The sequence below is a fragment of the Maylandia zebra genome, linkage group LG7, assembly GCF_041146795.1.
Source record: "Maylandia zebra isolate NMK-2024a linkage group LG7, Mzebra_GT3a, whole genome shotgun sequence".
Taxonomy (NCBI): Eukaryota; Metazoa; Chordata; class Actinopteri; order Cichliformes; family Cichlidae; genus Maylandia; species Maylandia zebra.
Genome location: NC_135173.1, coordinates 26356365 through 26374442, shown reverse-complemented (window position 1 = coordinate 26374442; position 18078 = coordinate 26356365). Strand labels below are relative to the sequence as shown.

The 18078-nt window shown below is 42.3% G+C and overlaps 1 protein-coding gene across 1 annotated transcript in view; it reads right to left on the bottom strand.

Moving 5' to 3' along the window:
* Window positions 1–358: 358 nt before the first annotated feature.
* Window positions 359–18078, bottom strand: part of LOC101484996 (plasma membrane calcium-transporting ATPase 1) — a 33169-nt gene continuing 15449 nt past the window's right edge. Inside the window, exons 12-21 of the mRNA XM_014414486.3 lie at window positions 18076–18078; window positions 17043–17222; window positions 15585–15672; window positions 13518–13624; window positions 13160–13351; window positions 7246–7459; window positions 6094–6305; window positions 5894–6001; window positions 2728–2907; window positions 359–2093 (exon numbers count right to left, since the gene is read on the bottom strand). The exon at window positions 18076–18078 is cut by the window's right edge and continues 235 nt beyond it. Coding sequence (XP_014269972.3) covers window positions 1710–2093; window positions 2728–2907; window positions 5894–6001; window positions 6094–6305; window positions 7246–7459; window positions 13160–13351; window positions 13518–13624; window positions 15585–15672; window positions 17043–17222; window positions 18076–18078 — 1668 coding nt within the window. The 3' untranslated portion in view covers window positions 359–1709. The remainder of the gene's footprint in view (window positions 2094–2727; window positions 2908–5893; window positions 6002–6093; window positions 6306–7245; window positions 7460–13159; window positions 13352–13517; window positions 13625–15584; window positions 15673–17042; window positions 17223–18075) is intronic.

Sequence of the window (18078 nt, the reverse complement as noted above, 5' to 3'; positions counted from 1 at the left end):
TCTTCTTGTAGTCGTTTTCTGACAGTCTCCACTGCCTCCGTGGTGGGTATGCAAGTGAAGAGAGAGACTACGTCAAAGGACACCATGGTTTCATCTGGATCCAGGGTAAGTTTCTGGACCTTGTCGTTGAAGCCGTGGAGTTCTTGATGTGATGTGGGGTGTTCACCACAAGAGGTGCCAGGATGGTAGAAAGGTGTTTTGAAATGTTGTAAGTTGCTTCCCTGAGCAAAGACCACAACATCACTATATTACCAGCTGATAAGGGAAGGTGCACTGTGGTCCGATGACCTGGATGACTGAGAACCTTCACAGACATGCTATAGGATAGAGTGAAATATGGCAAGATGAAAATATGAGCTTTATTTTTACACTGAACATGTTTTATTTGTTTGTTTTGTTTGTCAAATTTCCCCCATTTTTATTTTTTGCAATTGTAATGTTATCCTTGAAATATTACATTTTTGTAACCTTATTTACATGTTTGTATTTTTTCTAAAATATTGTAAAGAATCGTCTTTTTGCAAAAAACAAAACAACAAAACAAAACATACATATTTCAGTAGCATTACCTTTTTTTTAATCCCACTTTTTCTTTGTTAAATTTTTGACACATAGATGAAGAATGATGACAACATTTCAGTGCTGTGCTGTCACATACTGTCTAACGACATATCTTAGGAAATGTGTGTGAAGTAAAGCCTGAGACTGGAAGGCTCTATAATCCAGTGAATTCATTGTGAAAATTTTTGAAAAGACTTTTGATAACTGCTACAGCTCTTCTTTTGTCTGACGTAATCCATCCATCCATCCATCTTCATCCGCTTTGTCCGGGGCCGGGTCGCGGGGGCAGCAGCCTAAGCAAAGAGGCCCAGACCTCCCTCTCCCCAGCCACCTCCTCCAGCTTATCCAGGGGAATACCAAGGCGTTCCCAGGCCAGCCGAGAGATATAATCTCTCCAGTGTGTCCTGGGTCTGCCCCGGGGCCTCCTCCCGGTGGGACATGCCTGGAACACCTCACCCAGGAGGCGCCCAGGGGGCATCCTTGTCAGATGCCCGAACCACCTCAGCTGGCTCCTTTTGATGTGGAGCAGCAGCTGCTCTACTCTGAGCCCCTCCCGGATGGCCGAACTTCTCACCCTGTCTGACGTAATGCTTTACCAAAGTTATCCAGCTCTCAATGTCTATTTTTTGAAACTTTTAATAACTGTTTTTGTAACTTTTTCAATCTAAAACCACACTAAAATAAAATTCAACATTAAACACCTCCCTCAAAACTTTCTCTCTACAACACAAAATACTAAACATTTCAGTGACAGATCCTTAACAAAAAACTAACATGAACCATCACTACCAGCTCCCATCAGCTGGTCTGCTGAAAAACTGTAACATCCCACATTTAAAACTACATTAACAGAATATGTACACAATCAGAACTGATTACTCATTGTTCCCTGCACAAACAACATTCTCCTAAGTAACAAGAAGTTCATTTCTATTAAAAAAGGAAACAGTCTGTGTGAGTCGCTGTCACAGAACAAAAGCACATCTGGAAACATTTCTGCAGATGAACTCTTGGTTGGAACAATTTGGTGAGTCTCTTTTTAATTTTTTCCCGTCCATGGCTCCCAGAAGAACCAGAATTCTGACCATAAAAAACACAGTACGAACATACTTTAGTAACAGGAGGTGTTCAGGTAGGAGGGAGGGGCTTCAGAGTGAGGTTTCCAGACTGTGCAAGGGGCTTCCTGGACAGGGTGGTAGTCCTGCTGAGTTGGGAGGGACCAGTGCAGACCTGGAGATGTCCTTATGTAACGGGATGACACGGTCCAAGGCGTTGTTGTTCTCGTTGGGGGTGAAGGGGAGAGGCGGCTGGCTGGACAATCCAGTAAGTGGCGGTGGGATGAAAATAGAGTTTCGTTTGGTAGGGGGATCATCTTCACTCTCATTTTCATCGATGAGGGGGATCTGAGGTTCTGAGTCTTCAATACGGAACTCGGGATGATTCATGAAGTTGTGAATGGAACTGCGAGATTCAGGTGTCTCCAGACCTTCATAGGGAGACACACTGTCCCTGAAGGCCTTCACCACACGGATCTGGGAGATCAGAGACAGTGAGTCAACTCAGGTAGATCATTTACAGCAGCAGTCCCCAACCTGTTTTGTGCCACGGACCGGTTTATGCCTGACAATATTTTCATGGACCGGCCTTTAAGGTGTCGCGGATAAATACAACAAATTAAAACTAGTACCGGTACCGAAAAAAATAAGATTTATTCATAACACACGTGAAAAGACCCAGGAAAACTGAGTTAACGATAAAAACGATAACAAAATAACCAATAAAACCCCTGAAAACCATACATTTCACACCCAATCCTCAACTCTCGCGGCCCGGTACCAAACGACTCACGTACCAGTTCCGGTCCGTGGCCCGGGGGTTGGGGACCGCTGATTTACAGGACATTCAACCACATAGATTCTGACTGTTGATCAAAATAAGCCCAAACATAAGGTCCTACATCATTCAATCACTTTATTTCCTGTCTGACAGATTTACTCTGTAGTTTAAACTTCACAAATTGATGACATCACGATTTCTGATGGTAACAGTGGTTCAACAACCAGTTGAAATTTAAATCTCCTCAGGAATTTTTAACCAGATAATTATACAAAAGATATCTGGCAAAACACATGAGACACAAATGTATCTTTAAGCCTGAAATCGTACCTGTGTCTGGATGCGGCTCAGGCCGCGGCACCACAGGATGTGGCCTTTGCTTAGCTCGAGGTCTCCGTGGTCAACCACATCATTACCCTCATCGGACCCATCAGGGATCTCTTCCTGCAGTGTGGCATGACCTGCTGTCTTCAGAAACGTCAGCCACTTTGTCGGGACACTTGACACCAACTGACAAAATTTAAAAAAATATTGCACCTGTCAAAGATAGCAGCAGCGCATCCTGGACACCTCAATATGAAGATTTAATGCAACCATTGTCTCATGATGATTATCTGCAAAGAGGTCATTATTTCTTCATTCATCCATCCATCCATTCTCTTATTTATTTTGTTTATTCAAGTATTGTGGTATTGAGCATCCTACTCTTGTGGTCTATTATTGATGCATTTACTAGTCTGTTTTTTTTATTTCTGTTAACATAATGTAGGCTCAGGTAAAATTATGCCCATCACACTGAGGCGGGCAATGTTTACCAGTGAGTGTGAGTCTTTTTGAATGTGAGTTGTTCTTTTAACTTTATTTCTTTTTAACACCACTCCCATTGTAAAAGACAAAGAGTTCCTAATGACTTGCCTGATTGATTCACCGTACTTTAGTTTCAGTTGATAGTTCTTCGACACATTATGCAGATGTCATAGGCATGAAGTCATAGTGGTTATTTCTTTAAGGTCTGTTGGAAGCTTTAGTTACTGTTGGAATGTTTAAACCATTTCTAAACCATCTCGCAAGTCAGATTGTTTGAGCAGAGGAGGGATAGTGGATATACTGGACAAAGGAAACTGAATGGCTGTAGCTCAGGCGATACAGCAGGTCATCTACTGATTGGAAGGTTGGTGGTTTGATTCCTGGCTTCCCCTAGACTGCATGCCAAATATCCTTGGGCAAGATACTAACCCCAGATTGCTCTCCGATGCATCCATCGGAGTATGAATGTTAGTTAGAAAATGTGCTGGTGCGAATGGGTGTGAATGGGTGAATGCACAAGTTGTGTAAAGTGCTTTGAATGCTCAGAAGAGTAGAAAAGCGCTATATAAGAACCAGTCCATTTACCATTTACCATGAATATGGAGCTATTAGCTAACAACACTGAGAAGATTCATGGATGTAGTGAAAGAGGACATCCACTGGGTTGATGTATCAGAAAAGGATACTAGGAATAAAATGAGAGGCATAAAGCGATCTGCTGTGGCTGGTCTTCTTTGGGACCAGCCAAAAGAAGAAGGAATTGATTCGCAGCACTTGGCTCCTACTTGTCAATTTCTATGAAAGCAATAAGGGTAAACTTCATACAGTGCTTCTGTGTTTTGGCTTAGTTTAATCATGATATAGTGTAATATGTCATGTATCGCTGTTCTTCGTCAAGTTTGTATTTAAATAATTTTTTAAACCAACTGAGGACCAGATTACAGATTATGCAGATACACGGAGAAAATTGGAAAAAAAACCCAAAAACAACACAGCTTTATTCCCAGCAATACAAAAACTAAACTGGGAGAAAGGAGAGACACACAACCATGAGGGAGATCGCAACACAGGACTGAGCGAGATGCTGAGATAAATACATAGAAGGATAACGGGGGAAGTGAGGACCCGCAAGGAACACAGCTGCTACAAATGAACATGACGCCACAGGGGAAGCAAAATAAAATACGCTGAACATGGGAACACGAGACCTTCACAATAAAACAGGAAACTGGGGAACATGACACAGGAGTGGAGGATGGATAAAAATTATGGAATAAAACACAAGGAGGGGAAACAAGGCACAAGAACGCATACAAACACATAAACACAAATGCACAGAGGGAGACACAGAGGGCAACGACACAAGGGAAAAATATTAAATAATCAAGGAACTAAACTGGGACTAGGGATGGGTACCGGTGTCCGGTGCCATGATGGCACCGGTTCTGACATAAACGGTAGTAACCAGACCGAAAAGCAGCGCACATTTCGGTGCTTTATTTCGGTGCTTTTTTTTCCTGAGCTGTGATACACTTTAGATTCTAGCCAATCATTTTACGTTTCCGAGGATAGTAGGCGGGGCCAGGTACGTACGTTCTGTTAGAGCAGAGCTACAGATTAAAAATGCCCAAGGCGAAGCGGTCAAAAGTCTGGCTGTACTTCACAGCAAAATATGCAAACTCAGCAGCCTGCAACAAGTGCTTTAAGCTGATACTGTGATACTGTCAAAGGAGGTAACACCTCGAATCCGATTAAACAGCTGGCGACGCATAGCGTTTTTTTTAAAAGCCGAGAAATGCGCCGTATTTGATAGCTTGCTGCGAGACCTCACACCGTGCACGTCGGGTGGGTTGCCAGTTATCGGACCCGGAGCAACATCCCCCAAAAACCCGAAGAATAGAGTCCTGGCCCCTAGCCCTGCCAGTGTAGCAGAAATGATGAGGATGATGATGCAGCAGCAGCCGTTCTTCTCTGTGTGAGTAGCTTCATGTTGTTCGTGTGTAATTTACGTTGAGTAGGCTAACCACGTTATTAAATTAATGCATGTAAGGTGAACTAGCAAACACCGTCGTAGTTACATGCGGCTGTCTTCTTGTTTGATGGCAGATACTCCCTTCACCCCGGCCAAAAAGGCTAAAATGACCAAAGAAAAAGTGGGAAACAGTTAAACATGAGAGGTTTTTGGACAAAGTTTGTGTTTTTTCCATTGTTTAAGCACTGCTTCCAGCCAAGAGTGATGCCATATATGCCCCATAGCTGCAGAAAAGGCTAACATTGTTATCTTTTTACAAAAAAAACAGCTGAACATGAGAGGTTTTTGGACAAAGTTTGTGTTCTCCATTCTTTAAGCACCGGTTCGAGCACCGTTTAAGCACCGATTTGGCACCGGTATCGGATAAAACCTAAACGATCCCCATCCCTAACTGGGACCATAAAAAACTCAAAACAGGATAACCAAGCACTATGGAAATAAACTTAAGACTAGCAACGAGAACTTACAGTATACATAGATCATAATACAAAATAACAAAAACACAGGAAAACTCAAAACGCTGGGTCAAATGACCCAGGACCATGACAATGTCCTGATACAAAAAACCTTAGAAATAAAAAAGTGTACTTTCTTTTTAAATAATCGTAACAGCAATCAATTTAAAAAATTTTCATTTTAGCAAAAACAGTTTCTTACCTGTCCCCACAGCAGACTGCCGAGGCCCAAGAAGATGCACCAAAGCCATTGCTCAAGGGTTAGGTCCACACAGCTAAAAGGTTTACCTCCAAACTGTACAATTATGAACTACAAGAGGACAGAGCAACAACATTATATGAAAATTCTTTTAATTCCATCGAGCCTGAACAGGCTGACGACTTCTTTTTTTCCAGGGTTACCTGTGAGACGAAGGTTCCGAAGATGATGGAGCAGAAGATGGGGTTTCTGAAGACACCCTCAAAAACGTTTCTCTCTCCATGGATCTTGCGGGCATTAAACTCATTGAAGATCTGCATGAGGACAAAAGTATTGAACACGATGGTATAGTGCTCAGAGGGCGGGGCGTGAAGCGGGGCATTCCTGCCACTGTCGATGTCAAACAGCGTCTCACCTGTAAGGAGGATCAAAGGTCACTGAACATGAAGTCTGTATATTTTTCAAAAATGTTAATTTTAAAAAAAAAAAAGTAAATACTAAGACATTTTCAAGCAATACTTTAGTGACATTTGCCACACAAAACCTATTAAAATCCCTTTAAGAATCAGCTTTCGTAAAGTTTGTTTACAAGGACAACAAACTACAAAAAGACACAAGATTATTACATATATGGACGTAATGTAAAATACAGTACAAAGATGTGTGACTGAAGGGAGTGCTGTGATAAACACTCAGCATCAACATTCATCTTGGCTGATCTGATCACACGTGGAGAGCCCTAAGTGTGTCAGTTCACACCTGGCATTGGAAGGTATCTTCACATTTGGAACTGAAGCTGACATTCATGTTCTGTATGCAAATAAACATGCATTATTAATGCATTACTTCCATTAGCAAAAGCTGTCCTGTTATATCCTTCCGCACCTACCAACCCACCAACTACAGTCGGGTTATGGAACTAATAATCCAGTTATTATTACCAGACCCGCAACCTGACCCAAAATTAAACCAAGTCATTCATCTTACTGCACTTTATTATTGCTTGTGCAGTAATAAAGTGCCCAGATCACCTTTATACATTGTTAAAAGAATATGGTCATATGTACCCAAACAATCTGGATCAAACTGCTTCCTCAGGATAACTTGGGTGTATTTACACCTGTATCTGTATCTTTCCCATTTTGATTGGTCCTGATTTGACTTACGCTGTGTCACCACTATTGCTGCAGTCACCTTAAGTTATAAATTAATGTGCATGTCATTAAGTGAAATAAGTATTTCATACCCTACAAACCAGCCAGAATTATGGACGGGGCCATGTACTATAAAATCTCCTAATATGGCGACCCTAACAAAGAAGGGTAAAACTGGTCTTGTGTGATGTGTTCACTGACCAGCAAAGAGTAGGGTGAAGATTATGGTCAGCTGGTAGACGCCATGTCCCAGAATGTTCTTCATCATGGTGCGGGAGATGAGCGGCTTCTTGCGGCCGTATGGGTTCCTGAGCAGCAGTGCCTCAGTCGGTGGCTCCGTGGCAAGGGCCAGCGAAGCAAATGTGTCCATGATGAGGTTCACCCATAACATCTGCACAGCTTTCAGAGGAGAGTCCTGGAAACATTTTTTGTATGGTATTTAGAAGAGGAAAATCATCCGTTAAATCCAAAAAGCATAAACAGACAGAAAAGGCACCTATGAATAAACATTTACAAACAGAATTTCAAATTATGGTTTTGATTATATACACAAAGCATTAATTAAAAATATTAGGATGGGAATTGGTATTGAGAATTTAGTTTGTTAATTCTCAGGAATTTTCTTTCCAAGCTCCTTAGACAATTCTCGGGAAGGATATTGATTGTGATGTTCTTCATGTAAGCATTCAACATTCAAGAGGTTCCAATGCCTTTAGTAGTTTAGAACTCACGTTGTAAACCCATAACCATCTCTGCAATAACTTAAGCTTTAAACGTTGCTAAACTCTGATAGGTGCATGGAAGTAATATCATGTCTACTAATTTCTACTCATCCAACCAAAATAAAATGTTCACCCAGTTTGCCTGAATCATTTTCAAGTGATCTCGTCTGGTTGTTGAAGTCAAAATAAAGTCAACTCAAGTACTTCTGTACTTATTTCTATAGGACATTTAAAACAAGCTTACCTGACCAAAATTATACACAACGGTCACTAAGTCATGAATAAATATGCACTAAAATACACAAAACCATAAACCTCAATTGTAAAAACCATACCTCAAAATCTTCTCATTCTGAATTTATGATGTAAAATGCGATATATGCTATATTTTATATGTTATATTTTATATGTGGCTGCACATATGTGGCAGACACAGTCCAAACCACCAGTATGTCAGGGGTCTGCCCCAAGGTCATCATCCTTCTTTTATTGTGGATTAGTAGTAGCTGTACTCTGAGTCCCTCACAAATGACTGAACACTTCACTACATCTCTAAGGGAGATCCCAGACACCCTTCAGGGAAAGCTAATTTCCCACTTAAATCTATGATCTCATTCTTTTTGACACCGTCCATAGTTTGTGTCCATGGGGCAGGGTAAGAATGTTATTGCACTCTGCAGTCACATGCTTCACCACAACAGGCAATAGGCATCTACAACATTGCAGATGCTACACCTGTTTTTCAGTCCACTTCCCACTCTTTTATTTCTTCGCCTGTAAACAAGAGCCCAAGATACTTGAACTCCTCTGGGGAGGCTGTAGCTCAGGAGACAGAGTGGGTCCAATCCCTGGTGGTCCAATCCCTGTCTGCTTCAGTCTGCATGCCAAAGAAACTAACCCCAAGTTGCTGTGTGAATGTTAGATAGAAAGAGCTTACAAAGAAAGTACTTGTGTGAATGGGTGAATAAGGCAAGTTGTATAAAGTGCTTTGAGTGCTCAAATAGAGTAGAACTAGCACTATATAAGAGGTGCAGTGCATTTACCCAGAGGAGGCTCTCCAGCTGAGAACCATTGGTCTCAGAATTTGATGTGCTAATTGTCACCCCAGTCACTTTATACTCACTGCAAGGTATTGACCCAGGTAGTGTTCAGTAAGAGTAATAGAATTGTACCATCTGCAAAATGGAACTGGCCATGTCTGATACTTGGCTGCACTTAGAAATTCTTTCCATAAAGGTTACAAAGAGTACAAGTGACAAAGGGCTCTTTCTTATGCTTACATCTCCTATATAATATATCCAGTTATACAGGACGTATGGGATACTTCTGGCTCTGGATACTCTTGTTAATCTATTCACACAAGCACCTTTTCTATGTCTGAGTGCTTTCTAATGTTCATATACATTCACATTTTAATGAACATATCAGAAAAAACAGTGTTAAGTATTTTGCCCAAGGATACTTTGGTATGCCAACTGCAACAGCCAGGTATCAATCCACCAATCTTCCAATTAGTAAATAACCTGCTCTACCTCCTGAGCCCCACCCATCCCTTACCCCAGATGAGAGCTATGGCTTATGATCGCAATTCCTGGTGCAAGGTGCACTTAAAAGCACCCACATAGTTAGACATGATATTAGCTAGGCACAGAAGTCCAATAACAGCACCACTTGGGTTCAGATCCAGCAGGCCATTCCTCCCTGTCACGCCCGCAGAAGTGCCCGCAGAAGTACCAGCTGAAATTTGGAGGAAAACACATCGGGGATGCAGAGGTCAAGGACAGAAGAGAAGAAAAAAGGTGACGGTGAGACAGCGGAGGCTCGAAGCGAGGAGGAGGTTTAAACCGTGTCTGCCGTCTATCGTGATGGGAAATGTGCGATCGTTGGCAAGTAAAATCGACGAGCTCTCAGCACTGGTACGGAGTCAGAGGGAATACCGAGAGTGTAGCCTGATGTGTTTCACCAAATCATGGCTGCACCAGGTCATTCCCGATGAGAATGCTTCCGTGGAAGGCTTCCACACTGTTCGGGCGGACAGGGACAGCATCGCTAGCGGTAAGCGTAAAGGAGGTGGGCTTGCTGTTTTAGTTAACAACCGGTGGTGTAACCCTGCCAACATAACAATCAAAGAAAGGATTTGTTGCCCGGACACTGAACTGTGTGCTGTTGGACTCAGGCCGTATTATTTACCCAGGGAATTCTCTCACGTCATCTTGGTGGCTGTTTATGTTCCCCCCTCTGCTAACCCCACAGCTGCATGTGACACTATCCACTCTGCCATAGCTCGGCTACAGACTCAGCACCCGAGTGCCTTTATTGTGATCTCGGGTGACTTCAACCATGTATCACTGGACAATACACTACCAACATTCAAACAATATGTGGACTGTCCCACCAGGGGAGAGAAAACTTTAGACTTACTGTATGCTAACGTCAAGGATGCATACAGCTCCTCCTCCCTCCCCCCACTTGGTAGGTCAGATCATAACCTGATTCACCTCACCCCCCGCTATGTGCCAATTGTGAGGAGGGAACCTGTGACCACCAGGACTGTTAGGAGGTGGTCAGAGGAGGCAATAGCGGAACTACAGTGCTGTTTCGAGGTGACCAACTGGGAAACACTCTGTGAGCCTCACGCCGAGGACATCAATGGGCTTACTGAGTGTATCACAGACTACATAACTTTCTGCACCGACTCCATTGTTCCAGCTCAGACTGTTCATTGTTACCCAAATAACAAGCCGTGGGTGACTAAGGACATCAAAGCCCTCCTCAACAACAAGAAGAGGGCTTTCAGAGGGGGCAACAAAGAGGAGGTGAGGAAGGTCCAGGTGTTACTAAAGGACAAGATCAGAGAGGCTAAGGACAATTACAGGAGGAAGCTGGAGTGGAAACTCCAGCAGAACAGCATGAGAGAGGTGTGGAGGGGCATGAAGACCATCACTGGATTCAGGCCAACCAACAGCAGGGGAGCTGAGGGAGGTGAGAATAGAGCCGACGAGTTGAATCTGTTTTTCAATAGATTCGACACCACAGTGTCTGCTCCCACCCCCACAACCTCACCTGCAGTCAGCCTGGAATCCAGAGCCACACCACTGTGCCAGCCTCTCTCTTCACATGTTGCCTCCTGTGAGATTCCTGACACCCCTCCCCCACCCATCACCTTCACTCAATACCAGGTTGAGATGCAAATGAGGAGACTTCACTCAGGCAAGTCTGCTGGACCAGACGGAGTGAGTCCCCTTGTCCTCAAGACCTGTGCCCCCCAGCTGTGTGGAGTCTTTCATAAACTGTTTATGCTGAGTCTGAGTCTGCAGAGGGTCCCGGTGATGTGGAAGACATCATGCCTCGTCCCTGTACCAAAGACGCCTCGTCCCAGTGGCCCCCAGGATTACAGGCCCGTGGCACTGACCTCCCACATCATGAAGACCCTGGAAAGGCTCATCCTGGACCAGCTGCGACCCATAGTAAGACCACATCTGGATCCCCTTCAGTTCGCTTATCAGCCTCGTCTCGGAACAGAGGACGCCATCATCTACCTGCTCAATCGTGTCTACACCCATCTGGACCAGCCGGCGAGCACTGTGAGGGTCATGTTTTTTGACTTTTCCAGTGCTTTCAACACCATCAGGCCGACCCTCCTGGGTGATAAGTTAGCAGCGATGCAGGTGGATGCTTCTCTGGTGTCCTGGATTGTTGATTACCTGACAGGAAGACCACAATATGTACGTCTCCCACAGTGTGTGTCTGACAAGGTGATTAGCAACACAGGGGCACCACAGGGGACTGTCCTCTCCCCCTTCCTCTTCACCCTCTACACCACAGACTTCAGCCACTGCACAGAGACCTGCCATCTTCAGAAGTTTTCTGATGACTCTGCGGTGGTTGGATGCATCAGCAGGGATGATGAGACAGAGTACCGGGCTGTGGTCGACTCCTTTGTCACGTGGTGTGAGCAGAATCATCTGCAGCTCAACGTGGCAAAGACCAAGGAACTGATCGTGGACTTCAGGAAGACCAGGAAACACTTGACCCCTGTTTCAATCCAGGGGGTCAGTGTTGACATTGTGGAGGACTATAAATACCTTGGAGTACACATTGACAATAAACTGGACTGGGCTAAAAACACCACAGCACTTTACAGGAAGGGCCAGAGTCGTCTCTATTTTTTGAGGCGACTGAGGTCCTTCAACATCTGCCAGAAAATGCTGAGGATTTTCTATGAGTCTGTGGTGGCCAGTGCGATCCTCTATGCTGTTGCATGCTGGGGGAGCAGGCTGAGGGTCGCAGATGCCAAGAGACTTAATAAACTGATCCGTAAGGCCAGCAATGTTGTGGGGATGGAGCTGGACTCCCTCAAGGTGGTGTCGGAGAGGCGGATGCTGTCCAAGATAAAGACAATGTTGGATAACACCTCCCACCCACTCCATGACATGTTGGTCAGTCACAGGAGCTCGTTCAGTGAGAGACTGAGATTACCGAAAAGCACCACTGAACGACACAGGAAATCATTCCTGCCTGTGGCCATCTCCCTGTACAACGCATCCACTTAACACACTGTTTGCTGCTACAACTACACATGTTTCTTTTCCAAATATTTATTTATAAGTGACTTATGTATGTATGTATGTATATATATGTATATATTGTACTATTCTTAGTTAGCGTATTGTCTGTCTTGTCTTAATGTTGGTTTAAAATGGAGCACTGTAACAAAAAATAATTTCCCCCAGGGATCAATAAAGTATTCTGATTCTGATTCTGATTCTTACAGGAGTCACAGTCATTACCCAAATAAGCATTAAGGTCCACCCGCAGGACAATGGAGTCCCCAGTAGGGGCACCTTCCAGGACCCCACCCAGGGATTCAAAAATACTCTGAGCTCTCATTAACTATATTGGCAGAAATGATTTAACAACCATTTAACAACCCAATGGTACACAACCACTTTCTTTCTATCTCACACACAGCAACTTGTCCCAGTTTAGTGACTGCCCACTAAACTGGGATATACAAATATACATAGTCTCCACCTCCAGTCCAGAGCTGAATAAAGTACAAAGCTTCTCCAAGCAAATGGTTCCAGAACTCGAGTGCTGAGCATACATTGAGGTAAACACAATTATATTTAGCTAGTATCTCTCACTCTCAAGCTCTGGGTCATTCTTCATCAAAGAAATGATATTTCATGCACCAAGAACTGTCCCACTTCTTGCAGTGGGGTTCACCCTCTATATTTATGCAGACCCAGTTGGGTTTTAGCCATTTTACTCCAAAGTATTTACAGAAATTCCAAGAAAATTGCATTTTAAAATTTAGCTAAATAAATGTACAGTACATATGGTTAAAGTCAGTCACAGATAGACAGTGGAGGTTTTCAGGTGGCTCTGACCTGGGTGATGCAGGCTCCGGTAAAGGCCACAGTGACAGCAACCACATTGACGGTGAGCTGGAACTGCAAGAATTTAGATATGCTGTCGTAGACATTCCTGCCCCACATAACAGCCTTAACAATGCTGCTGAAATTATCGTCTGTCAGGATGATGTCAGACGCCTCCTTAGCCACATCCGTCCCTGCGATGCCCTGCAGATCATAGCATGTATGCTAGTTTACGAACCTATCGTTATTATCAGTGCAAATAATATTCAATATTTAATAGCATTTAATATTAAACACCATTGCAAAAATGCTATAACAACATGTAACTAAATGTTAAAATACATTGACTTTTGATGACTGCTGAAGTTACCATAGCAAAGCCAACATCTGCTTTTTTTAGGGCAGGACCATCATTTGTTCCATCTCCAGTTACTGCAACAACCTGCCTCTGCTCAAAGACTGTGCTGTCAATAATTCCTGAAAAGACAAGTGATATGTGTTATAATCAGAGATGGGCAGTAACGCATTACTTGTAACGCGTTACTGTAATCGAATTACTTTTATCAAGTAACGAGTAAAGTAAGGGATTACTATTGCAAAAACGGTAATTAGATTACCGTTACTTTCCCGTAGGAACGCTGCGTTACTGCGTTACTAAAACCGTGATTTTTTTTGCGAGAATGTCTCATGACAGTGACGTAAGCAAGTGCGACTTCGTGGCAACAGCTGTGTGCCGATCAACAGTGGATCATATATCGAGTGCGGGAGAGAGTATGAGCGTGCAGTGTTTAAAGCGTGGAAGCACTGACCTTACTTTAAGTTTGATTCCATAAAAAGTGACAAAAACATTAGCGTCTGCTGTGCGTGAGAAGAAAACTTCTTTTTACAGCGAAAAAACCCCCTAAACTTCCGAGCAAGCACAGAGTGTGCTACGACGTAATGGGAAATTCACAGAGAAACTCGCGGATTCTTCCACTGACCGCTGCGGCACACCTGCACCAGGGTAAACCTCCCTACGCCACTCCTGCTTTACAGGTGAAAATAGAGCAACAGGACCGCTAGTCTGTGACTTTATTTATTTTCTGCTGTGTTTTACTTGCATCTATTTGAAAGAGTGCGTGTAAACACACACCAAAATATATTTTATGTGCTGGAATGTGCAGAAAATAGGTTTAAATATTAAACAAATTTCTTCCAGTCAGAGAATGTTGCATATAATAAAATTTTTGCTTGATGCATAAAGTTAAAAGATTACAACTAATAAAACAAGTTTTAAAAAGGGACCTTTCCATTTGATTACATTTTGTATGATCGATTCAACCCGTTCTCACTCCCAAAGCGTAACATTTTACGCTAGGTGACAAATCGTCAACATATTACGTTTTCGGCTACCCACCACGTTCCTAAATGACGACCTCGGAAAAAAGAGGAAATATGAGAACCGTCTGGACTCCATCTACACATGTTCGCTCTTTTTCTTCAAATCGCTTAGAAACACGCTATTTAACATCATTATAGTCCTGGTTAAGATCAGGAATAAGGTTATGGTTAGGGCTAGGGATAAGGTTAGGTTTAGGGCTGGAATACAGGGCTGGAACGTCTATTACCGCGGGAGCGTCATTGCACTGGATTCCAGCCATAACCCGCCACGTACCATAAGAACGCCGAAGGTCTCCTTTCGCGTTCCTCAGGAACGCCGCGGGACGTGACAAAACGTCAACATGTTACGCCTCGGGAGTGAGAACGGGCTCAATTATGTAGAAAAAGTAGAATTGGGCTGAAAGATCTATCGCTTTATTACCTATTCAGGTTGTAAATCGTGTTTTTAAAAAGTAACTAAGTAATTAATTACTTTTGAAAATAAGTAATCAGTAATTAGTTACTGATTACTTTTTTCAAGTAACTTGACCAACACTGGTTATAATGACTACACATTTTTGAGCATTAATAAGGTATGAGTAAATACTTTATTCATTATTTGTAAAGCATTACTCCTGATAGAATCCATTTTCAAAATTACGTTTTTAGAATGCTTAATCAATATTTCTTTGGATCTGGATGTAACTGATAAATGAAATGTTAAAAATGGGTGTTTGCTTTTCTTTTCTTTTGACTTTTAGAGGCTTGGTTACAAAACTAAATGCTTTACAAATAATGAATTCAATAATTACTAATACCTTACTAATGTTTAACAGTGCCAAAGGATCAACTTTAACATAAGCTGCCTTTCAATTTCTTTCCACATTTTCTTATATTTACTTTGTAAGGTTTAATTTCTATTGCTTTTAATATTCATATTTATGTAACTCAAAATGAACCTTCTTGTGTACAAATTTTCCTGTAAACATAAATTGTCCTTCTCTCAATGGTTCAATCTACCCCTTGTCACTAACTGTCTCCTGCCCCACCCCCCCTCTTTGATCCAGATGTGTCTAACCTTTGACCAAAGTGTGTTTGTCCGTTGGAGATGATCGAGCGAGGACTCGGAGCTTGGGCCAAATCTTATCAAGACGTTCCTGCTCAATCTGCAAAACAAAAAGAGAGAGAAGACCAAAAAAAATATCTATGTTTTAACGGCAGAATATTGATTTAAATCACTGTTTGTCCGACTAATTGTGCTGACCTTCCAACCAGATGCAGCATATGCTTCCTCACAATTTTCAAGGGGATGAGCAAATCATTGAGAGGGCCTCTACCATACCATAGAATAACTGTTGTTGTTCAGATAACTATCATTAACTGAGGCTATGTTGATCAAATCAAATTGAATTAAAGTTACAGAGGTAGGAAGTAAAAAAGTACAAATACTTTGTTACTGTAATTAAATAGAATTTTCATATATCTGTACTTCACATGAGTAGTTATTTTTTGTTGCATAAAAAGAGACGAACGAGGCAAAACTTTGTGCCATGGTCAGGGGTTAAAGTGGGCCAGTGTTTTTTTGTTTTTGGCACAACACCAGAACAACTGCAGTTGTCCTGCTACCCCTTCAAAAGAGTAGCAAGCATAAATAAATGCAGCTTCTATCAACTGTTTGTCTGTGCATTTTGTCACACAGTGCTTCTGCTGCCTTAAGGTCCAGCTGATTGTATTTCACAGGGAGAGAATGAGAGCTAACTTCACTCAGAGATGGAGAAAGAAAAGAAAGACAGGACAGAAGTGGAAGATCATAAGGTAAGGACTGCTCAGTGGCATAAAATGGAGATTTAAGATAAGATAAGATAACCTTTATTAGTCTCACACGTGGGAAATTTGTTAAATTTAAAGCTTACATATAAGTCCTCATGGGGGCAGGGATAGCTCAGTAGGTAGAGTGGTGGCCCCATGATCGGAAGGTCGGGGGTTCGATTCCCCTGAACAGCTACCCTGAGGTACCCCTGAGCAAGGTACCGTCCCTACACACTGCTCCCCGGGCGCCCAGTGGCTGCCCACTGCTTCACTGAGTGAATGGGTTAAATGCAGAGAGGGATTTTCCCCACGGGGACCAATAAAGTACACTTTCTTCTTCTCATGTTTTTAACATGTGACATCATGTTTTTCTCATACTGTGAAATGTGCAGCAAAACAAACTAATGCAGACAAACTGTGTTATTAAAGGCTTTATGAAAATACTCTGCTGTACCTTTGATTTAAAGTGAAGGACAGTGAAGAAAAGTGTGTGTGACTGGTGCTTAGTGGCAGCACTGGTTGGCTCACGAAGCATAAAAATGGAGAACAAACCAATAGACTAGTCCTTATCACATTTGTAACAGTGAGCCAGGCCATAATGGTAAGTAAATGCATAAATGCACATCTCACACAGCATTCTAATGTTTGTGTTTTTATTGTGTCACTTTTCTTATTTTCACAGTCATCTACTGATCAGTCAAATCCTCTTTCTTTATGTTTGTCTGACCTCTCCCATTTCATTGTGAATGCGTCGGTTGAACTCTTTGCCCTCCAAACACAGGAAATCATCTCCAGGATGCAAAATGCCACATTTAATGGCAATTGCACGGGCAGTATTGATATTGTCTCCAGTCACCATGCGAACAGTGATTCCAGCCCGCTGGCACTTTCTGATGGCTTCTGGAACCTATGGAGCAAAAGAAAAGAAAAAACATGCATCTAGTACGTGAGCTTGATTGGAACACTGAAAAAATAAAGGGTTCGAACAAAGAAAAATACTGACTGACTCACAGCTAGTTTTTGCAATAATCATAGTTTTACAAACAATGAAATGTTGCTGACAAAATACCGGTCCCATGGTGTCTACAGAGTTTCTGAATTATTGTAGCCAATGATCCAGTCTTTCAGACATCTGTACTTTAGCTCAGAGGTGTCAAACAATAGGACAGAATCTACCCAGCAAAGGCCCCAAACCAGACCACTGGATGGCTTTGGAAATTTTGAGGGAGGGCAGATTTGGGACTTTTAACCATATTTTCATTGGTTTTACAGTGTTTTGTTCTGATAAGGACATCCACAACAGCTATTCATATTACACCAAAGTAATTAACTAATAGATAAACAACATCAATTATAACACAGAGAAGTCCCTTTCTACTTTAGAAATTTCTATTTTTTACAGTGGGTCCTCGGGGGGGAAAGAGACATTGTATAGAAAGTGTAATTTTACATATTTATTTGTGCTGACAGATTTCCTGCATTTACTACAAAAGAATTTCTCTATCATGTAGAAAAACTGAGTTGTTCTGTTGAAATTCCACATTAAATGGGATTAATTGTGTAGTTAAATATGTTTACACTGACAGAAAGAGGAGTTTCTCTGGTTTGGCCCATTTAAGATCAAAGCTGGCCCACGATGTAAAATTACTTTGGCATCCTTGTCTTATTAAACATGCCACAATAATGTTAAAATAGACAGATCTTTGCTAATAGCCAATATTCTAAAGACTGGTTTGCCTGCTGTCTCTGTGTTGGCATACCTC